The sequence below is a fragment of the Trematomus bernacchii genome, unplaced genomic scaffold, assembly GCF_902827165.1.
Source record: "Trematomus bernacchii unplaced genomic scaffold, fTreBer1.1, whole genome shotgun sequence".
In the NCBI taxonomy this organism is placed as follows: Eukaryota; Metazoa; Chordata; class Actinopteri; order Perciformes; family Nototheniidae; genus Trematomus; species Trematomus bernacchii.
The window spans coordinates 170,890-195,660 of record NW_022987402.1 but is presented as its reverse complement, the minus strand read 5'-3'; the positions used below and the strand labels follow the sequence as shown (position 1 = coordinate 195,660).

The following is a 24,771-nucleotide window of genomic DNA, read 5'->3' as shown; positions in this document are numbered from 1 at the left end:
TGCACAATAGCAGTACACAGCACAGGGCAACGTCTCGGAGCATCATCCCCAGCACCACACAATCCCCCCCTTTCTATCTCTCTCCCTCTCTCTATATCTCTCTCTCTCCATTTTGCCAAGAGGCTGTCGCTCTGTTTGCACTGTGATCTGAATAAAATAAAAATCAGGTTGCTCAATTCAACCATTTCTTCTCTAAAGAAAAAGCTGGGAGCTGACACAGCACTGAACTCTAAAGGGCACAAATACAGAAACAAGTTGGCTTTTATTAATCCTTGTTACATTTTAACAGGGCATACGTTCACAAACTGCTAAGTGCTTGCACCAGCAGCAAGGACCAGATATATATATATATATAAAAAACACCCATAAAGTAGAGACTAAACTTAATAAGGACATCCGTGTTCCAGAATTTCTGCATGTCTGAAGTTTCTTATAAACGGTGAAATCTCAGATATCTGTGGTTTGACTCTGATGAACCTGAGAGGGATGGTGCTTTTTCATGCTGTTCATGCTGTCAAAAGATCTATTCATTTCTTTATAGGGTCCTGAAATGCATTTTCTAGTTAATTGACTTCCACTGATCAGGTGGACACTAGGTGAGCACAAATAGTCAGCTATTTAAAGTTTCCTGATTCAGCATTTAATCTGAGTTACAGTGGTGTCAGGGAAATGTGGTTTTGAAACGTACCAATTTCTAGAATTCCTTGGTTTCTTCCAATTAAAGTGATAGCCTATTTTTCCGCCTATTTATAGTTTTGTTAATAAAAACAATTCAGCTCGACCCTGCTTGAATGTTATAAGCGCAATAAATAGACATCATTAGAAATTATCAGCCTTATTGATATGGGTCAGAAGGGGCCTGCTACACAAAGTACAAGGTTTAAGGCAGGTAACGTAGAATCAAAAGTTTTACTTCCACTTCAGAATGACAGTTACCTTACAGTTTGGCCCATCTGATGTTTTAGATGTTTAGCGATAATCACTGATAATGTCTATTAAACAGGCTGAAATCATTTGATGAATAAATAGATGCATGAAAAATGTGCAGGAAGCCATTGATGCAGCGTCTTGGTGTTATCCTGAGAAATTCTAAATAACAATATAAAACTGTTAGAAAATCCAGGAAATGCATTTATTCATCAGGGACTTACACAAATATAGCACTATCAAAGCACTTTATTTATTTAGAATTGATCGGTTAGGGCAATTTCTAGGTTAATATTAGCATAGTGTGCGTAGAAGTAGTCACCCTCTTTGTTTATCTTCCTTTCTTCTGACAATGGGGGGAAATAGTTAGTGCCAAAAGTTCTAATTAAACCTTGGGAAAGCAGGCAGGATAAGGAACCATGTTCAGTCTCTCCGTCTGTCAGCATAATACACAACAAATAGTGACCATCAATAAGCATAAAAAATAACGTTAGGAAAGACATAACCAATCAGATTCAACTATGTTAATTCTTAGTCAGGGACAGCCATAAAGAGGACACAAACACAACTTAAGACGAATAAATAAAGATGTTTCTCAGCGAATAATGAATGTGTAAATAGGTAACTAGCTTTACACTAGCCACTTTAAGGGATTTAATGCTAATAATTACACGACTAGTCAGATTATGATGAAACATACTCACTGTTACTGGGAACCTTGTGTCCTTCATAGGAGAAACATGAGCTAAACCAACAGTTTGGTATGGGAATATAAGCAGGGCTGCACATAACTGGTGCGCAGGTGCGCATGCGCACCCCCCGCCAAAAAAGGAGCACCGGATCATTTGAAAAAACGCGCATTTGCGCACAGAGAGAGAGAGAGAGAGAGAGAGAGAGAGAGAGAGAGAGAGAGAGAGAGAGAGAGAGAGAGAGAGAGAGAGAGAGAGAGAGAGAAGAGAGAGAGAGAGAGAAAAAAAAAAAAAGAGAGAAAAGAGAGGAGATATTTGCGAGTTGCATAAGAACTGGTAAGATAGCAGGGTTTCCCACACATAGACTTTACTTGGGCGGGCCGCCCAGGTATATTAACGGCCGCCAAAGTATAATTCGCGAGCCATTTAGGTTTAATTTTTTTAATCCGTCCGCGAGCACAACGGCATCTGCGATCCCTCGCTCTACCCCTGGCTATCGCGTGAAGGGTCTGCTTTATGCGCTCCGCACAGTAAAACCCTGCTGCGAGGCATACAGTGAATAGCGAACAGTTCATGAGCGTGCTCACTAGCGCACCCCCCCCCCCGTTCATAAAGTCAAGTACCCCTCAAAAGGTCTGTTTTTTTTTCATTTTAAGGATGCGCACCAAGCAACATCTCCAGGTGCTCCTTTGAGAACCAGGGCAAAAAAGTTATGTGCACCCCTGAATATAAGCATGATGTAAAAACATGTGTCCATCATGGAAACCTCCTTTGTAAACAAGGCAGTATTAGCACCACATCAAGTTTAGGAAGGTGGATACAAATAGAAGCAGGAAAAAATGTTTTAAAAAATAAATACATCTTGAGGGCCAATTGGTTTTCCGTATACATGACTCATACGCTTCCTATTAGTGGTACACAACAGAACATAATCTCATGGGGGGGAAATGGAATTCAGTTCCATGGTGTTTATAGTGGGTTTGTGCAGGGCTCGGAGAAGGAAGGCTCAGACCTCTCTATGGAGTGCAGTGTTTACATCTGGACACATGTAAAACCAGAAAGCCGTCTGTAAATTAAATTGATTACTTGAAGTGACGAAATGTGTTGCAATTACTTGAAACGCATACCAATCATTTTTAGCGGGTGAGCCTGAGGGTCCTGCCTCATGGTGGTGGTGGGCCAGGGTGACAGGGTGCATTGTGTAGTATGTAGGTCAGTCAAGCTGAAGATTCATGGCTTCCAAAATTACAGAGAATGAGACAGCTAGAGGCCCAGACCAGCTGGGAGACGTTAAGAAGTAGATCCCTCTCAGCGGCTGTAATGAACAATAATGAACAGACGTAAAGGACAGATGCAGGGAGATGAGAAACAAAGAGGCAGACATGGGGGAGACAAGGGAAGAGGCTCTGCTGGGTGTTCTGGTCTGAGAAGGTTGAGATGAGCCTTAATGCTGTGTTACATTGGAAGTTGTAGGTCGGAACTGGGAGTGACCTCACATCCGAGTCGACCTTGTTCCAGTAGAACAATTCGGAAAAGAGGGACGCCCGCAGGAAGCTTGTTGGCCTTGTTGACAGCTCTAGCAGTCACCTCAGGTTAGCCGTTGTTAGCAATACCGGTTGATGATCTTGGATGATCTCGGTCATCGTGCTAGGTAGGAATACCGACATCAGGGGGCGTTCCAGTTGGAACTGGAAACAGGTACTCCCACTTCCCAGTACAACTGGAACGCACCATTCATCCCAAACAGCCTGTCCCAGTTATCGAAGGCCTCCAGCATGTCGCCCAGAACCTCAGCAACCTGCAACCATGTCCTCAAGGGGTGAGGGTCCAACGCTGAGACCCACAGAGCACTGGGACACAACATGGCTATAAACAATTACACTTTTGAACATGTTTTTTAGAGATATGGAGAAGTGAGAAGTGAACTTACGTGAACTTACGTGAACTTACGTGAACCAGCGTCGTAGGACCGTTAAACCTTAAAGGGCCCATGTCATGGCCATTTCCACTGATCATAATTACATTGTTGAGGTATACTAAAATAGATTTATACTGTGCAATTTTGCAAACTCACATTGGTTTCGCATACAGCATCTCTGTCAAGCATGTGTATTCAGCAGTATTCACTTTCTCCACTAAACGACTCGTTGGAGCTCTTGCCCCCCCCTCCCTGTGAGCCTAGTGTGCTCCGATTGGTCAGCTCGGCCACTCTGTTCTGATTAGTCAACCACCAGAGAGGCTGCGCCCATGTCTAAACGGCTGCTCTCAGCCGAACATCAGTCTTATCATGGCGTATATTTTATATACATATATATATTTTTAACTGTTGTTATAGAAGAGTGTGACGGCCCCAGGGCCTTTGTCTTACGATGGGGTGGAGCTGAAGAGGCTAATCAGCGCGATCACGGACACCTGGCCGGAGCCGAGGTGCTAGCCAGCTGCCGGGAGTCACACGGCAGCCTCTCTCCCTCCAAGCAGCACAGCAATCCTCTTCCCTGACCACGTATCTCTGCATTTACCACAATAAATGTGCCGTGGTTTTGTAAACTCGTGTATGTCTCCTTGTCTTTCCGTTGTGGCCTTCCGAGTGTGGATCTATCTAGTCAATCTAATGAACAGCTTGTCAGCTAATATGCTAACCTAGCTTTGTTTACCTTGGTAGCTAACGTTAGCTCGGAGGAACGGCAACTATAATGTAGAGTAATAAAACTACTATGAACAAAAGCTAGTGGTTCATATTAGGCTAGCAATAACGTGTTTATAATTGCAATGTTATACGGGTAGTCTGCTACGTTCGGTCATACATTGTAACGGTCATGAATACATTGTTTTGCGCTAGCATACAGCTAGCCTCGTAGCTATACATGCAGTATATGTCCTGTCACAATGTACGTAAATCACCCGGAGTATACTGTATGAGTATTCCGTGTGTGTGACTGCAGACATTCTCCTGCCATGACAAACATGTAAGGCCATCTGCTGACATTGTAGTTGATATATTTAAACGCTAGCAACGTAGCATCACAAAAATGTTTTTCCGACCAAAGCTAGCTCTAGCTCTAGCTCTAGCTCCGTGTTAGATCGGTTGCATACACGCTACGCCAGCTATAATGTAATTACGTTTCGCGACTGACCGCACGGCAAATCACCCGGAGTATACTGTCAATAGGTATTTTGTATGTGAATGCAGACATTCTCCTGCTATGAGATACATGTATGCAAGGCCATCTGCTGATATTAGAGTTGATATATGGAAACTCTAGCAACTTAGTTAGCACAGTTAGCACTGTGTCAATGGCTTAGCAGTCCAACACAGTTTACACATTTAAACAGTCTTGTTTGATAAATACACAAATAACAATGCAAACTTACAGGTTGTGTACCAGGATCTTCCCCTGCTCCAAACGGTCCAAACAAGCTGTGCATATCCGGCCTCAAACTGGGCAATGTTTTGGAAGCTTTCGTCTGTGAAATGCCGGTTCTTCGAACCTCTGGAGGAACACGCCGCTGCTGGTGTGGCCATAGCTCTTCGGGATTGGTCCATTTCGTTCCGGGTACCGCATGACATCAGGCGGTACCCGGAAGAATCAAATGGGCAGTGACGTATCTCCAACGAGGCGTTTTGGGGAGGTATTTTCTGTGTTAGAGTTTTACTCGCTACAGGGTGTACTTTCAGGGTTTTGACTCTGCACACCGTTTACATGCATAAAACCTTCATAACACACAAGGGGACGGGTAATAACCGGAAAAGCATGACATGGGAGCTTTAAGGTACCTCGCTAACCCCAAATCCTGCTTCGTAGTACAGGCCTCTGCCGTGATGCTGCCGCGATATAATGAATTAGAGGCGGGGCTTAAAGTGGCGCAAATGCGCTTGCTGACACGCTATTTTTAGTACCACCGTTTGGCTACTACCAAAGTTTAGCCTGGTGCACTTTCTGGGGACGTGGCCCAGATCCCTGGATGATCTGAGTATTTCTGTACTTGCGTCAGCCCGTTTTGGTTTCATGTGCCAGGAATGAACAGAGCCCCGCCTCCAACGTTGTATCTAGTTATTTTTAAACAGCCATGGTTTTGAACCAAACCTGCAGGGATGACAAGCCAATAAACAAGTTTAATTTTCCATCTGTGTTCAAATAAACCAAATGTTAAAATGTCAACTTTTTACTGTGGTTGTTCTCTACACAAAGTCCAGCTTTGAATCAGCAGAAGTCAATCTCAGTACTGCAGATCTGATGATCAGAGAGATAACCCTTTCAGGTGGAGGTTCACAGGTTGAGACGACAAAGAAGTGCCTCAGAGCTTGATGGTTCCTACATTACTTCCTCATATCGCTCCTTTAGAACAGTGTGAAAGCTCATTGCAACTACTGTGGCGGCTCAATTTCCAGTTACGTTTGAGTCGGCGAGAGGCTAAACTTGGCTATAAACTGTGACGCGTTTTCGAAGAGAAAGTCCATACTGAAGCAAGATAGTTTTACGATATTTAATAAACAAAATCATAACATAGTAACTATGGACAAAACGGTCAACAGAAAAAATTACAGCACAAGCTCACCCTCTGTCATCCTCACTCGACATCAAACAGGTGACTTATATAACCAAACCACACCCATGTGACAATTACCGGAAGTGCTCATCAAACAAATAAAAGTGACGTACACAAATAATAATAATACAAATAATGAACTTGGGCTAAGTAGCGTTATGGCACCTACAGTACAACTACCATGGACGTTGTGTTTCTGTGATAACAGGAGAAGAAACTTCACACACAGGGACTGTCCTTCAAACCATGTTTTCTCTTTATTTATTTCTCTTTTTAATGCACTTTATTCCACAAGTTCCTCTTTGCCAAGAGATTCTGTTTACTGGAAGCCCCGCAGGTCACATTCTATAATTGTGGAAAATATGAGTCATTATTTTGCCCACTCTGAGGGTATTTAGAAGGTCTGTTGAGATTTCAGCTCTCCTTCAATCAAATAAACAAAGGATATTTTAAGGTTGTTTTGACTATAAGGAGCATTTGGAGCACATTCTGTACACTGTGCTGTTGCAGGGGGGGGGGGGGGGGGGGGGGGGGGGGGGGGGGGATCCATGTTGAAGAACACAAATCACCTTACAAAGGAACTAAAAACGAATCCTTGCAGTAAATAATTTGCACATTAATACAATTTGATTGTTTTCCATTGTTTAGTTTTAATATCTGCAAATTATGAATTAAGTATAAGGATTTCACTGTATATAAAACACCCTCTTTTTGTCGGTTCCTTGATAGTTTGTCTTCTGTTTCTTTGCAGGTCCAAGTATTTTCGAGGGAAGAAGCTGAACGGAGAGTATGAGATCCGGGTGGAGCAGGTATGGTGCATTTAACATACATTTGGCCTACTTAAAATATATGTTATTTAATAATTAAAAATCTAGAAATATAAAAAAAAATTTTTTTTTATTATTCTGCATTTAATTAAATAACATTGTCAATGTACTCTGTTGATAGAGGTTTCTAAGTTGGGGAAATTGGCCTAGTGCTGAGGTTGGAAACAACATTTCCTTTTTGTCCGAGATCAGGGGTGGGGCACCTCCGGCCCCCAGGCCGTATACGGCCCGCGAGACCATTTGGTACGGCCCTCGAGGTAATTTATAAACACCCGCAAAAATATTAAACAAGCGAGTGCCTGTTTTTCTTGGGTTAGGTCAGGGTCCTTGAACACAACACGAGCCTAACGTGTCATCATGTGGTATATGTCCCGTCTGACAGGGGTGCAGTTCTGCAGGAGAGCACCAGAACGCCGCTCCGGGCCGGGACTTCACAAATGGCAGTACCCATAAGGAGCCGTACACATGCCGCAGTTTCTGCGTGGCTGTGTCTTTAGTTGAAAGCCCAGTGGCATCTGTTCATCTGTCATACTGATCATACAGTCAATAACTTTGTTGTTATTACCATCTGGTTAGCTAGCTATGCTAATGAATATAAGAAGCTGAGTGAGGTGAGGTGAGGTAAAAACACATCTTTATATTTAATTTAATTTAATTTCAAACCTTTATTCATGCAGGTGAATCCCGTTGAGATCATTGATATTTTTTTCAAGGGTGACCTGCTGCAAGTAGGTTCCACATGAATACATATAAACATAACAGAAAAACAAAAAGGACATCATGCAGCATATTTACAGCAACTACAGTTTACATAGCTATATGATCATTATAGTTATAAAAAAATAAGAGAATAAAGTAAACAGGTATAAAATACTATATAACAGTAAAAAAAAGTTATTAATAAACAAGAATACAGTTTAAAAGGGGAGTGATTTGTAAAATATCCATAAAGAAAATCTGCTTACAGTTCTGTTTCATATGGGTGTTGAGAGATGTATCCATAGATCTCCTAATGTTGCTCTCAAAGTGCACCAGATTGATGCTTTTAACTTCAACATTTAAAAAAAAATCTTCCCGGGGGAGCATGCCCCCCGGACCCCCCTAGAGGAGATTAGGTCCCCCCCCCACTTAAATCATGTCCACATGAATAAGAAACTAAATACATTTGCACACATCTTGTGTCCATATCTTTCTGTTTTGGTGGTCATGCCACAACCGTGCTCGTGCATGCATACGCGAGTCATGGTAAGATATCTGGATTAAGAGGTTGCTTTTTCTTTGCACAGCATGAAAGAAAGGCGAACATAATGGGCTGTGATTTTAGTCTTTTTAAGCAGAGGTCAATAATTTGTACGGCCCTCGGAGGATGTTGACAAATTTAAATGGCCCTTGAGAGGAAAAAGGTTCCCCACCCCTGTTCTAGATGCTGAAACTGTCAGTATATCCTGACATTAGAGCATGAGAAAGATCATCTGTGGGGAAAAATAACCAGTTTCTCTGCCTGCCCCGAAAGATCCTATTCATATTTGCAAGATTCCTACGTGCCCGGATTGAAATCGCGTGGCATGTTTGAACAGTCAAGTCAAAGCCAAGTAACGGCCATCAGCCAGAGTATTTTACAGTTAAACTTGCACGAGATAATCAATGCAGAAACAGAATTGTCTTATTTGGTCAGCACTGCCTAGTCTGAGAATTGACCATTGGGGGGGGGGCAAGAAAAACTAAAGGACACCTATCATGCTATATTTAAATGATATATTGTAGGGCCATACCTATATAAGGTATATTTATACGTTTCTGTTTTCAAAATACCAAACAGATCATGCATTTTAGCCATGCCTCATTTCGCTCTATATGCTGTTTGCTGTCTATGGGGCTGTTTCTGTGAGCTGCAGCTGACCAAGCCCCCCTGCAGGAGAGGGGAGCCATGCTCTGATCAAGTCAAGAGGGGGAGAAAAAAAGATCTCCGTCCTCCGTGTTTTATTATATTATTATAGGCCTATAGAGTCGTTATTCATTTGTTTTAAAGCTCAATAAATAACAAAGAAGACCTTTGACTGGCACTTTTCTAATTTTGTCCGGAAGATTTAAACTTTAATGGACATCTTGACCGGCAAAAGAAACTGAAACTGAAACTCTGCCGCACGGTCCCCTCGTTCCTTGGAAGAGGCGGAGAGGTGGGTGTTTGTCATCTGCTGGTGGACTAACCGTAGAGAATTACAGTGCTTGCCTCGACGGGGAGGGATTGCATTGAATTAAAGCAGCGGGAGCAAACGCTTGCCTCGGGGAGGGAGAAAAAAAGCCACAGCGGAGAATAAACAGAAGGGTAACCATGGTAACTATGGGCGGGAAGTCTTCTTCGCTGCTTTTGTGGCAGACTACAGCGCCACTTACAGGCCTGGCATATGTACTACAGCATCTCCAGCGCTTTCGAGCGGCAATGGCCGGCCGTGGCCCAACCCCACATTCCCCTGATAGGTGGAGAGTTGGCCCAATAGCCGTAGCGCCACTTTACTGTGACGCCATAGAAGTGTTCAAATCTGGATCAGTCTGTATCAGATCCGTTGCAGCCCCTTTTTTAGAGATTTGGGTATGGAGGAAAATAGAGAGGGTTGTGTTTTCTGACACTTGGTGAGTTCCCTGGAACACCGGGGACACATATTCATGTATAAAAGACGTACAAAAGTGCATTTTGCATGATAGGTCCCCTTTAAGTCACATTTCTTACTATGTAGAATCCTGATTTCTATATAACACCATTATGCCAACATGATGCAGAGAATGCAAATATGTGTCCAGACGTACAGTATTTACAGTGTGCAGATAACATTTACCTCAAGTAACTGTTAAGTTATACATCTGCAAGCTATTGTTGAGCTTGGAGCTGTTTTATGAGAAAAGGAAAAAGGAGACCACAAAGAGCCGGACCTGAGGTTGGCCAGCCTGCTCCACTCTCTACTGCTGTGGTCACATTCTCTTTCTGGGGATGGAATATAAGTCAAGATTTTTTTTAAACCAGCACAGATTTTGTAAAATATTACAGTGTCAGAGATATTTAACCCTGATAAAAATGTGGTTAATTGGGCCACTTAAGTTGATCATCAAACAAGCCCCACCAGCTATAGCTCCAACCTGTTGGACCCTCCTCTCTTTCCCAGAAGCCCCTGCTCTAATTGCCTTCAGCAGCCAGACTCATATGCTGTGTGTGCACCTTGCTGAGAGCCTTAGGATGATGGGAACACAGTCTTTGTGTGAAAATAAAGCGACATGCCGAGATTAACCCTTTCAGGGGACAACAATAACAGCAATCAGACTCGATAGACTTTCACCCTCTTTCTTCTCTCCCACTTACCTGAAGGCTTTTAACATCTTTACCCACAGACATTGAATAGACATTTTTAAATGTCATACTCCACTGAAACATAGCAACAAGGTTACAGCTATCTTAGACCCTGTTTAGTGCCACTAACATGGGTGATACGTTTTCATAAGCGTCTTCAGTGAGCACTTGTGATGGAAATTACTTTCTCTATATGTAAAAAACATACAGTTTGCAAAGACCGAATTTGATGATGTGTCTTTAATTCACCTCCAATGCCTAGTCTTTTGGAAATGTAAACAAATATGTACATTTAATGGTTACATAATATGAAAAATGCACTCGTCTTTTACACAGAAGTCCTCGCTGTTTAAAAAGACAAAAAAAGTATCCAAAAATACAAGAGCGGCTCAGTTATTACACTTTCAGTTATGTTGACATTATACAGTATAGAGACTGTTCCAACATCACTATACTACTGTTATATACTTCAATTTTTAGATTACATTAATTAGGTTTATTGCTATCAAGATAGTTACCTGGTGTCCCTTTGAAATGATTTCTGATAATCCATAAGCAATAAAACTGCTTTTCCGTTTCCAGATGTCAGAGCTAGAGATAGGTTCGCTCTGATGCAAAACTGCATGCGCGAAGCCCCCACCTTTTTTTCCCACAATGAGTGTGGGTGGGGGACTCCCCCTTCGATTCTATTGGCTCTAACGGTCAGAAAGAGGTGTCAACCATCAAAATCGAGCAAGGGGGGCCAGAGATATGGAAAATCCACCCAAATGGCCCCAGAAGTGTTTTTTTTTTGCTAAATCTCTCTAAAAAGGTCAAATGTCACTTGTTTTGCATCAATCTTGATACAGGGTACTTATTATATGTTGTACTTTGGATTCCTAAAGCTGTTAGTCTACTAACCCATCATCCAAGGGTAGTTTTCACTATAAGTAAAAAATAAGTTTGGACGGACACTGGAATTTAATGTAAAATCTGAATTTTCTTTAAAATAAAAAACATCTATATTGATTCTGACTTTTCTACATCCAACTCACAGGTTTATCATTACTTTGAAAAAAAAGATTATTAATTTAACCCTTTTAGAAGGGAAGATATGGTCATTTGTTCTGGGAATGTCATTTTCGAGCCTGAGACCTGAAAAACAGTCTCAGGGCTTAACAGGTTAAGACACAAGTAAACATAGCGGTTTACAGGGTTAATGTATAAATACTGAGCAGAGAGACATATATATATTAGCATTACTTATCGCCAAAAAAACGACAGGGAAACCTGTACTCTTGAACCTGTACTCTTGGCAGGTGTTCTTAATTCCTGCCCGATTCTTCCATCAGATCTGCTGGCACATGTGCTGTTTGAAGTTTTGGGTTTATAAACGCTAACTTCGGTGAATATCCACAGTAGAAAACTCCGCTCAGTCATCACCAGAGCCGTCTCCACTCGCGGCCATTAGCCTTGCGCACCCATGATTAGCATCTGCAGAGATTGAGAGCTAGACCCACAATGCTGACCATTCAAAGCAGACTGGTTTTTTTTGGGGTGGGGCTTAAGTAGAATCATCAGGTTCAGAAAGAGGCTGAATACAGCTGTATCCAGGCAGGCAAGAATTAAGGCTTCTCATCAAAATTACAGCATGTAAAGATATTCTAGCTGTGTCAAAAAATACATAAATAAGTTGTAAAATATGACACCTTTAAAACAATACATACTTGGTCTAATACTTGCAGTGTTTCAGGCAAACCAAATTGCCTTAGATTTGAGTTTGAAGCAATCTTAATAAATCGTCTACAATTTGCTACACTTGGGCAAAGCCAGCTTAAGAATAGTTAAAACTGCTTGCGATCTTATCACATTTTCATCATTTTGTCATTGATCCGGCTGAACATACGCTAGCTGTGACCGGTGGTATTCCTGCTGCTGGAGCTCTCAGAGCTCACAGAACCAGCATAACTCTCTGACTCGCTCACTGCCATATAAGGTTCCATCTTTAGACCTGAGCACAGACTTGCCACAGCATGTGATGCTGAGGCCTGATGAAGGAAGGAGAGCGGCCTTGATTCTTCCACCCAATAACTCTCATCGAGGCAACTTTAATTTAGACCTGCAACCTTTATCCTCCCCAGCCACTGCCCAAGAGAACATTTGTGAGCCCATGATTGTGGATCGCTTCCCTTTCATTTCCATGACCCACTTTGAAGATACATTTGGCAGACGGCTGGGGCCTTGTGTCCACCGGGGGTCCGACTCTTATCAACTGAACAGATGCTCATGGGAGTGCCGGTGGTGACTTGTAAAAACATGCTTTTTTCTTTTAAAATCATTGAATATGTTCAGTAGTAGTTACTGATGCTCTGAGGGTGAAAATGCCAAGTCAAAGTCAGAAAATAAACATTATAGCTTTTTTTATTTATTCCAAATGAAAAAAAACAACCCCAATGTACAGAGAGGGCATTGCGGACATGACGTAATGTAAAAAAACAAATATAAAAAGGACAAAAACAAATATAATCAGGTGTTGAGGTTTGAGCCTGTGACACACTTACATTATTCATACATAAGAACCATACGAACCATTAAACTAAGGCAGATTTTAAAAAGAAAATGTATTTAATGTATCAGGGGGGGACAACTATTAGTCATTGACGGTCAGAGTACGATACAATACGATGCACTTTATTTACCCCGTGCAAAACGTGTCCTCTAGTTCCACAAAAGATAACAAATCTATAGGATACATACGTTACATTCTAGCAGTGGCGTAACAAGGTTGTGATTGGCCCCGGTGCAAATATTGTTTTGGGCCCCCCCCCCCCGCCATCGCCCCAAACATAAGCGCACACTGATGCGCTCACACACGCACGGACATACACAACCACTCAGACGCGCCACATGTAGGCTCAGACCACCACAGCCTGACAACGGCACAGCGAACTAAGAAGAGGATTAAACCTGTTTCCTTGATGTTTGTCTCTGGGGAATGGGTCGGTAGGCCTACATAGACCGGTTGCTATAATATAGCTTTTGATCTTGGCGTCGGGGGTCTCAATAGCGCCATAGAGTCCCCTATCGGTTGGGGCCCTTGGGGGAACTGTTGGACCACCGCCGGGCACAGCCAAATCCAGCCTCTCCTCCTGGCTGACTGGAGAAGAAGGTTGCACAGCCACGGCCACGGATACAGCTTCACTTGTGGAGCTAGATGGCAATGACGGTGGTGAGGCAGGTGAACTATCGTTAGCCTCCGGCTCCCGTTGCATGTCAACATTGCTAACGTTAGCGCTCGATTTCGAGGACGATGTATGACAAAAAAAACGGTCTAATTTCGTCAGTTTAGCTGTTACATCTCCTTGTTCTCTCTTGTCCTTTCTCTTTTGAGCGCTGCTCTTGTGCTTTGGTTTGCTGTACATTATAAATGCAAGCTATTACATTTTTATAATGCTACCGAACTTGCTGCTGCTAGCTACAGTACAGGACAGGTTGATTAAACGGTTCGCTCGTCACGCAAGGTATCACATGACATGAAAGGGAGCAAGGTCATTGGACAGACAAATTACAAATTAATTTAGGTTGCTTGGTTACTTTGAAGACTGCGTGAACCGGTCAATGCCATTGGGGCCCCAAAAATTAAAAATATCTATAAAATAAATATTATTATTTTTTATTTTTTGCATGGGCCCCTGGCCGGCTCTGGGCCCCGGTGCGTTTCACCGGCTGCACCGGCAATAGTTACGCCACTGCATTCTAGTAAGCTAGATAGCTTCATTTTTTTTGGGATGATCCTAGAAAGCCTTTAAAAAACAACAACAGATTATTAAAATAATACTCTAACAGCAGCAGTGGATACAAGTATAACTCTTTGAAGGAGAAACTTGTAAAGTAATATTCAGTAGTTCAGTATCAGTCTATCAATATTTATTTCAAGATATTAGCACATTAGTTAACGTCAAAGATGAGGTGTTGGTTGCTGGGAAGCTTGACATATACCATCCAATAAATCGGGAGTATAGATGAGTTAGCTGACATGTCCATTGAAGACAGTATGATGCTAATGTGAGCTAGCTTGCAATTGGTCCAATCTGCAAAAGCAAGTATACGTTATCTTACCTCAGCTAGCTTAAACAACAATAACACAATATATCTCACACCTGTGGACTCTGTGTTGTCATGGATGCAGTTTGTTAATGGAGGCTATATTCCAAATCAAATTCAATAACATTACAGAAAGCATTGTTATTCTAAATATGACTGCAATGTATTATCCAACATTTTACAGACATGATGTCTTGATCACGTTTAGTTAAGAATCACGTCTCTGTTTTGACTGATGCTAACTTGGGCCTACAGCACAGACAGGATGCTGACTGATGTTCCCTCAACAGACACTGCTGTCATTATTTAAGAATAAAATTATCAAGATTCAAATACGTTGTCCACTTCAGGAATTAATCAATGATGTTCTCCCTTTGCTTTTAAATAATGAGCCCTACACTGCTCTTCTTTGGAACTCGGTACAGCTAAGTGGATTGTTTCGTACATTTCTACATCGCCACATTCATGCAGAACAGTGAGTCGAAAAGCATCTTCGCTTTCTTGTCAGGTTGATGGACAAGTGGCTGATGATTATGATCTTGCCCTTACCAGATAAATATTGCATTTCTAACCATTTTGGCCGCAGTCTGGAACCCTCACTGCTGAGATCTCACATGACTTTTGATTTTTGAAATAGATTTGTGAGAAATGTCAAATCAAATGTTCCACAGCTGCATTCAAAGTTGATAACGGACACAAGGACAACTGGCAAGGGCTGGCAAACTAACTGCCAGTTTGATACCCAGCCTCTCTACAAAATGTCATAAACACTGTAATTTACCTAATGGACAAATGAGGCAGTTACATTTGAAGGGGTCTGTGGTTCTTCAGGCTACCGGACCATGTGTGGTTCTGATGGGGCAGCATCTGCAGAGCAGGCACATGACCTCAGTGCTGCCTCACTGTGCTGCTGCACTCATGGAGGCTCACAGGCTCTTTTTGGCTGGTATTAGCATGACTTAGTGCCTCTAGAACTTGCTTAAGACTGATATGGTTTGATAATTGCTGCAGCCATTTAACTGACCCAGCTCACCTCATGCCTTCTGTTTCGCTTCTGCATTCATCATCTGTCTTGGTTTATAACATTTAGTAGGCCTACCTCAATGATTCATCTCACTGTTGTACAGGGTGGTTGTGATTAGCAGCAAATACTTCTCTGTGTTGCACATGAATGGTCCACTGTACTTCTGGCCTCCCAATTGCATCAGTATGTGATTCAGAGAGCTTATCAACAATGACTATACATTCAGAGTCAACAAAAAAGGATATGCCCACCAGCTACAAACAAATCACTGCAATCTGTTCTGAACTTTTGTATACACGACTGGACAGTTTAACCTCCTATGAAGTCATGTGACACTTACTTCTATGCATTTCTCTTCAAAGGTGTACAGTAGTTTGTTCTGGTTTGGTTTGTCAGGATTTACCTCATGAAGCTTTAAAGGATAGGCAATAAAAGAAGCACTTAGTGTCACAGACACACGTTAAGATTACAATAAACCATACAATAAGAGGCTCCATCTGGGCTGCAGCCATTTTATCAACTTTTCCACTTTGGTTGTCCCTGGGGACTAAAAATAAAAAATGATCAGGGGAACCAGGTCAGTGTTAAAAGGAATATAAAAGGCATTTGTGGAGAGGTACAATTAGAGCTCAGTAAGGATAATTGTAGTTTAGATCTGTCAAAGGATTATTTTCGTATTTTGCGTTCATTGGCTTTTCATAATACGTGCTTTTATATTTAGCCATCCTAATACAAATGTCATACGATTTAAGTCCTTTTCTTCCATAATTACCATCACAATAAAGTATACTTTATATTCAGTATTACATCTTTATTGTTTTTTTTTGTGTGTACCATATATAAAATCTCCTTTTAACATTTCTATAGTGGCTAATCTCCATCTAATCTAGAATTCATATTTAGAAAGTCACTTCTATTTACACTTGGACTGCTTTCAGTGTTCACACGTCAGCATTGTGTCAGACATGGGCTCACGTTTCATCTTCTTCTTCTCTTCAGCTCGCAGTTCACCTTCTCTCAGCACATCACAAACTGTTGGCAAGCTTAAAACCAACTATAATGTTTTCAGCCACAGACTTTAATTACTTTGGGTCTTAATTAGGAATAGATTTCAGGTAATCTATTCGGAGTGACAGCGATACAGACAACCGTTTGATTGTGATTAGCTAAGACTATAACTTAAACATAAGCTTTTTCAATGCTTCCATCTAAAATGACACTACAACTACGACGATAAAAATCTAATTGTATTACATTTGAACCGGTTTACAGTTTTTGTGTCTGCAATATTCAGTTTTCTTATAAATATTACTTATTTTTGTAGCTATTTTCAGAGGTGGAAGAAGTACTCAGATCTTGTACTTGGGTAAAAATAGAAGTACTCAGATCTGATACTTTAGTAAAAGTAGAAGTACCAGAGTGTAGGAATACTCTGTTACAAGTAAAAGTCCTGCATTCAAAATGTTACTCAAGTAAAAGAAGAAAAGTATTATCATCAAAGTATACTGTCAGTAAAAGTAGTCATTGTGCAGATTGGTCCATTTCAGAATAATATATATGATATGTTTTATAATGATTGATCATGAAAGTGTTATCAAAGCTGGTAAAGGTGCAGCTAGTTGTAATGACTGTATGTTGAGTATACTGTCCTCAGGTCCACATGGCTCTGCAGTGAGTGCAGCAGCACTGCAGGAGAAATGAGGCTTGTGAACCACTTTCTCACACTTCAGTGCTTTTGTCAGGTCTGAGTTATTGTTAATTTGAGTAGAAAATTGTGTTCATTAAAGTACCTTGTTAATATGGATAAAACACAACAGGGAGGCCCGTGTTTAGGTCTGTGGAAGCTCTTCCATTAGCCAATGTGTTTTGAATTTGAACTTTTCCTTGATTTCTGAAGATAAACAAATGAATGATCAGTGAGCAGTGTGAGAGAAACCACAGACACTCACAACAGAAGAATATGATAAAAGTTCAGCTTGAGATGTGGTTAAACCTGATCACAACCAGACGGCCTCCCATAAATGTGTCCCTCCTTACAGATTAGCTGGCAGCTAATCCTGATTCAGTCTGAATGCAGGTCACCAGATGAGAAGAATCCAGCTCTGGAGGCAGTTGCCTCATGTCTTACTTCCTGTTTTCCTTTCCCAGGGCAAGAGCTGCTCCAATACAACTTTGTGAATGTGTTACCGTGATGGTTACCATGGTGCTGTGAAAAGCTTCCTGTCCCCGCTCCTGGGCCGGTGCCCCACACCAGCCTCTTCATCCATTACTGCCCAATGCCAGTGGTTGTTAGCACTTCTCCTACCGAGAACCAGCCAATCAGAGATGGTGTGGAATGCTTGGCCCACATTCAGGTTTTATCATGCTGCAGCAAAAATCGACGTGGCCCCCTGTGTGTGCGATGGGATTTGTTGTGGGGATGTCATGATGGAGGATGTGTGTGTACATGTGAGTATCTGTGTGTTTGACTGCGCAGACTTTCTCAGTAAGACATGCTGCTGAGCACACAGATGTTTCTTTCAGAGGCGGGAATAAGTAGAGCCAAGTGCATGTCCCTGAGGCACAAAGAGTGTGAGTGGCGCCTCGATGTCCCCTAAATACGATTACAGCATTTACTCGCCCCCTGCTCTTCCTCTCATAGTGCAACAAAATAAATAAAAGAGGTGGGAGTTTTTTTTGGCAGAAAAGCCCAGTTTCTTTACGTTGGCGCATTCTTTTCTAAACCAAATCCCTCCCCCATACAGGGTTTCCATGGGCCACATCGCTGTATGAATGGGAGATGTATCTCAGTGGGAATATTCCTGATAATATTTCCTCTTTATGTAGAGGAAAGCCTGTGTACAGCTTAGCAAACAGGCTTAAAGTATCAACCCATGATCACAGTATGAGAATGTGTAGATAACACTTGACTTGCTATGCACATTGAGAGGATCTGGGTTGAGCGGGGGGTCAGCTGGAGGATTTGCTTCCATCCCATCCATGGGGTGACTGGGGGGCGCCACTGCCCGTCCGGCAGTGGCTCAGTCAGTAGGGGCTTGGACTGTGAGCCGTAGGGTCGCCAGTTCAAGTCCCCGACCAGACCTAAGATATGGAGTGTGGACTTCTACTTGGAGAGGTCCCAGTTCACCTCCTGCCCTGCCCTTGAGCAAGGCACCGGACATCCCCCTTCCCCCCTCACTCCCATTGCTCCCCGGGCGCTGTACAATAGCTGCCCACTGCTCCTGGTACTAGACTCCTGGTACTAGACTCCTGAGTCTAGTACCAGACTAGACTCCTGGTACTAGACTCCTGGTACTAGACTCCTGGTACTAGACTCCTGGTACTAGACTCCTAGTACTAGACTCCTGGTACTAGACTCCTGGTACTAGACTCCTGGTACTAGACTCCTAGTACTAGACTCCTGGTACTAGACTCCTGGTACTAGACTCCTGGTACTAGACTCCTAGTACTAGACTCCTGGTACTAGACTCCTAGTACTAGACTCCTGGTACTAGACTCCTAGTACTAGACTCCTGGTACTAGACTCCTAGTACTAGACTCCTGGTACTAGACTCCTGGTACTAGACTCCTGGTACTAGACTCCTAGTACTAGGAAGGGTTAAAAGCAGAGAACAAATGTCACTGTGTGTGCTGTGTGCTCTGCATGTGTGACCATTAAAGAGGGTTTCATCCCTCCCAATTCTATTCTATGTTGGCGTGAGGCTGCTGTGAGACGTGTCACACTGCCTGTTGGAGCCTAAGCAGAGCAGCGTGGTGCAGGCATGTGTTAGCATCAGCTAATGATTAGCTGTCTGACATTCAAACAGCTGCTGTGTATTTTGTTAGGTAAAAGGATTTTGTCCAAATCACTAAATCTTCCTAAGCATAAATATATCACGATAAGGTTTCATGAACTTTCTAGTGTGGATTAAAAATGACCGCTTTTCCCTTTTGCAAACAACACAGGGTACATACCAGGCTGTTAGTAATTTATTTACCAAGTCAGTCCAGGATTTCATTCATCAACCCTGCAGACACAAACATCATTCTTTGATGAGCCATTAGCCATGTGCTGCACATGTGTGAAGGCCTACATCCAAAATGCTAAATATTCTTTGGAGATGGTCATTTGCCCCAGAACACAATCTTATTATTGAAACTAAAATAAACATCGCTTTCATAGAATGACACCTACAGCGTGAAAACCAATAGTCAAGCTGTACCTTACAATGTGCTGTGGAGGTCAATAAAAACACATGTGTTAATAACTCCTATATATTCCATTCTCTCGCACACACACTGTGATGGTGTTGCTCTGTTCTCAGTGGCAGCAAGCTGCGGCCATATGACATTTACAACAGAGCTGATAGAAACAAAGCTGACCTACAGATGGCATTTCCATTTGATTATGTTTTCCATTGAGTATTATTACAATGCTTACCACTGCAGTGTTAGACTGAATCTGGTCCTCTGCTGACTCAGGTTTAGAGTACTCACGGACAAAATAAATGCACTCATGATCTTTTGTAGTGTTCTCAACGCACATCATGTCAAAAACAATTTAAGTTTGTCCACAGAGTCAGCAGGCTTAGGGCCCATTAGAGGCCCCTATGTCCTCCTCATCCTCCCTGCCAGGCTGTTTGTGATCCAACAGTGGGTTGGGGGGTGCCTTTAAAAATGTCATCCGCTACAGTAACTACCGTAGTTACATGTCAGAAAATGTCATCAGTAACCTAAACTGAGAATCAAAATATAAAAGAAATGTAATCTGATTACTTTCCGTTACTTTTGGATTACCTCAATATCAAATGCAATGCAAATAAAAACGAGAAAATAAATAACAATAAGATGATTTTTACATTAGTGTGTGTAACAATGTAACCTTAGAGAAGAAGAAACCAAGATATTTCACATCAAAAATGTAGTAACAGTTATAGTTTACAAATGCTGTTAAAGCCTAATACATTATTCAAAAGCAATCTGTATTTTTGTTTAATAAATCAGGTGTCCACATACTGCATACAAAATACATGTATTTAAAATAAAGAATAATTAAATTAGCTTAATAATAAACCATTATGAAAATTAGTTCAGTACGTCTACCTGTTGATGATCATCAGCCTTAATATGACAAAAGGAAAGTTCAGAAACGCTCCCTCTGGTCAGGAGCTCTGGAATCAGGAGATTTAGTGACGATACTGACCATAATGAGCAGGGAAATGTGATTGTTCCTCTCGTGTCCTTATCCATAACCAGAATTAATGCAGCAGAACATGTTCCCTTTCACTGGTTAAATATATTCCTGTCAGAGCGTTTGTGTATCCAAGCACAGGAGTTACTGCCAGGGGTGTAAAGTAACTAAGCACATTTACTCAAGTACTCTTAAGTACAATTTTGAGAGGCTTGAGTATTTACATTTTTGCTAGTTCTACTCCACTACAATTCAGAAGTCAATGGTGTACTTTTACTCCACTACATGTATTTAATACCTTGAGTTACTTTACAGATCTGGATGAATGATGTGAAATCTAATCAAGTGTTAAATCAGACTTTAGTTCCACCTGGAGTCAATTCACAAGCTACCCTGCAGTATACAAAGTCATTCAAACTAGCTGCACCTCCATTTATATAAAAACCTGTCATTAAAAACCTGTGCTTTATGATGTCATAACGATGTTTTGGCTTGTGTAACCATTAGCCAATCAGCAACCAAGGTAACCCCCCCCCTCCCCCCCACACCTTATCCCCTGAATCTCCTCCTAGAGCACCATTGAGTTCTTTGTAACCAAATCTCTCTCAGAGGGGCGTGGGGAGGGGCTCCTTATTTTCATCTAAAGTAACAGACAGAGAATCAGCACTTTGGAAACAGGGCTGAAACAGAGGGGGTTATGGGATGCTGCAATGATCTGTTTGGTGTTTGGACATGGTTTGTATATATCTGAGACCTATAATATATTGATAAAAACAGTATAATAGGGGACCTTTAACTATGTTGATGCTAATACTTTTCTTCTTTTACTTGAGTAACATTTTTGAATGCAGGACTTTTATTTGTAACAGAGTATTCCTACACTCTGGTAGGCCTACTTCTACTTGTACTCAAGTACAAGATCTGAGTACCTCTCCCACCTCTGGTCACTGTAAATATAGAGGGGACTTTAAAGAGTCTGTTGCAGGATGTAACATATCATCTTGTCCTCTCTGCAGGCGGAGTTCTCTGAGATGAACCTGGCCTCCTACGTGACCTCGGGCTGCATGGTGGACATGCAGGTCAACAAAGGCGGCACCAGAGTGGTCAGGTAAGACGCTCGGGAGGGGGGGGGGGGGGGGGGGGACTCCAGTCCTTTGACGCATTTGCCCACGCAATCTGTACTGTGCCTCAGTGAGCCGGCACAAAGGCTCCTGTTCTTCACTCTGCTGGCATTGTGCTGACTGTGTGTAACGTCCAGGCACTCAAATCAGGCTGTAACGTGATTACACAGGGAACACAAAATACTTATTGCCCTTTATTCAGGTGGGAAATGTTTAGAAAAGGACTACAAATATAAATCCTAGTCACTTCTTTCGCTGTTTTAACGTTGTATATAGAATATCATCTTAATGCTACTTGGAATAAAAAAAATGCATGTAATACAACCAGGAGTTTCAGCTAAGCGGCCAATCAGAGACAACGCTACCCCTCTACAATTCAGAGGTAAATCATGTGCTTTTACTCCACTACATTTCTTTAATCCCTTTAGTTACTTTACAGATTTGGATGAATGATGTGAAATATCATCAGTCGATCAGAGCCCTGGCAGTACTAATAACTCAGCTCTTGTGGCAACCAGGAAACTACAGTTGCAGACTGATTGAGTCTTAAAACCTTTAATGAAGTTATTGTGGGGCTGATAATGGTGACATAACCTTTATGAAAATAATCACACAAAGAATAAGTTGTCCACATCCAACTGTCAACACAAGCCTCTCTATTCACTATTCTATTTCTTGTCATATTGGTCATTTGGGTCTGAAAACAACCAGCTCCAGCTCCAGCAGCTCCACACTGCTGTTTATAGACGCCTCCGTCATGTGGAGCTGGAGCTCTCAGCTGATCTGGGTGCCAGGGACCACCTGCCCAAATCTACATTATGGATGTTATCAGTACCCCCCCTCAACATACTAATATAAAACCATCAGACAGCACAGCTTGAAAACGGCTATAATCAATACATGAGTATTTAAATATACAACACATACATTTAAATGGTGATGATGTCAGTGTTTACAGCTGGTTACCAAGGGCGTTCCCCTTGTTTAAGGATATTAAAAGACCATAGTTATAATTAAAATAAATATAAAAAGGATATCATTTACAAGTTACCTTGCTCCTCAATTAAACCCTACTTACGGTGCACCTAAGGTCACATGGACGAAATGTTCTCGGCTCAGAAGACAACTTGTGAACACAAGAACGTGTTTTTCTTTTGTCCATGCTCCGTTCTTTTAATTATCTGCAACATTCCATGGAAGCCATTTATACTTTGTAAGTTAGCTAACTCTCACACAAACTGGAAGGGCGCTCGGAGAGCACGATCTACCGAGGCCAACGTGCGTTCATGTGCTCCTCGGATGGTCCCAATCCCCAAGTGTTGACTTATCCTTTTGACTTTTCTGTGTTCATGAGCTGTACAAGTAAAGCATTTAAGCTTTAAAGCCATACAATTAAGCTGTTGGTTTTATTCTATTGCTGAGAACATTCAAACAACATGCTGATGGTTCAGAGTTGTTCAGAGTTGAAGTCGCATGCTAGTCAGAATTGTTCAGATTATTCCATCACCGAATGAATGCAGCACCAAAGCCCTAGCGTATCTTGCAGTGTTTACATCTCCATTATTTGGATCTTCTTCTAAAATGAATGGGTTCTTTTTTGGCTCATGTATGCTCTTCCACCAAGTTTAATGACAATCGAGTCAGTAGTTTTCCAGAAATCTTGCCGATGAAAGGCCAACCGAGCCAAATATGAATATCCTCTGTGGAGGTAATAAAAGAAACAACCTCCAGCTTCAGATAGCAGTGACTTGTAAATATAGTTTACCTATTTATTGACATACACCTGCAGTCCCACTGTTTATCAGCTGTGTTCATGCTGGGCTGCTTGTCACGTGTTAGCTTAGTCTCTGACACCCAGCATGGCCTCATCTCTCCCTGCTGTGACAGTGATCATAAACATCCTGTCTGCAAACTCTCAGCAGTCCTCAGCTTCTCTTTCTCCGGTCCTCTGCATCCTGATTGGTCCATTCGATGGGCTAACTGAGTGTATACCACCCGATATCCAGCCAGCCCTTCATGGGGAATAATCAGACAATCTGTTGTAGCCTCCACACAGTTTTGCAAAATACACAGTAGCATTTGTCCCAGGAAATGGCCTCAGCGTGCAGTACAGTGTGAAATGAAGTGAGGACAGTCCCAGAGTGTCACAATGCAACATGTTGTCAGAGTCACAGAGCTACTGTGTGGGTGGAGCATGTTTCTGTGATACTGCTGTAATGATGGAGAAGTCAATTGGCTGCAGATGGTCTGACTGCTTGTTCACAAACACTGACATCCAGCTGCTGCAGTTCATCATGTCGGGAATGACTCTGAACTGGAATTCAAGTCTTGAGTGAGACACTGAAGGTGTCCCTGGTTTAAAGAGTGTAAACTGCAGATAACAGCCTGAGTCACAGATTATAGCCGAAGCGAAATTAACTCATGCTCACGAGTTAGTCTCTCGTCCGCACAAGAAAGTTACCAGTGTGCACAGGAAGAGGAGCGCTCAGGAGACCACCAGGTCATTGCAGACTGTTATGTTTATATGTGGAAAGTACGGTACAGATATTAATGCAGTTATATAGCGAACAAGTTAGCGAACAAGTGAGTTTCTCGTCAGCACAAGTAACTTTTACGTGAACAAGAGAAACTCACTTGTGCGCACAAGATTATTTGTTTTGGTCCATGTCCTTTTAAGGGGCTCCGTCGTGTATACCTGTTACACTACAAAAGAAAGTCGTTTTAGACACAAACTCTAGTTTACGAAGCACAGACTGTGTGTGACTGCTTTAACCGTGCGTGTGTGTGTGAGATCAATGGAGGCCGCTCACATGCACAGCGGCACGTTACACTGCATATTTAGAGCAGCTTCCTGCGTGTCTCTGGCTGTTTGCTCTCAGCGCTCTGACCTCTGACCTCTGCTGTCCTCAGGCATGCTCTCTGATCTCTGCTGCACACTTTCTCACACTTCTGTGGTTTCAGGGTTATTTGTGCATCCAGGTTTCTCGCATTAGTGTGGTTAAAGATACCCAAATGAATGGAAACTATGGATCTCACATGGCA

General features: G+C 42.1%; 1 protein-coding gene across 1 annotated transcript in view; it reads left to right on the top strand.

Moving 5' to 3' along the window:
• LOC117486918 (synapsin-3-like) overlaps window positions 1-24,771 on the top strand; it is a 131,494-nt gene that overhangs the window by 26,678 nt on the left and 80,045 nt on the right. The window contains exons 3-4 of the mRNA XM_034135513.1: window positions 6,916-6,973; window positions 21,625-21,716. Of these exons, the coding sequence (XP_033991404.1) occupies window positions 6,916-6,973; window positions 21,625-21,716 (150 nt within the window). The remainder of the gene's footprint in view (window positions 1-6,915; window positions 6,974-21,624; window positions 21,717-24,771) is intronic.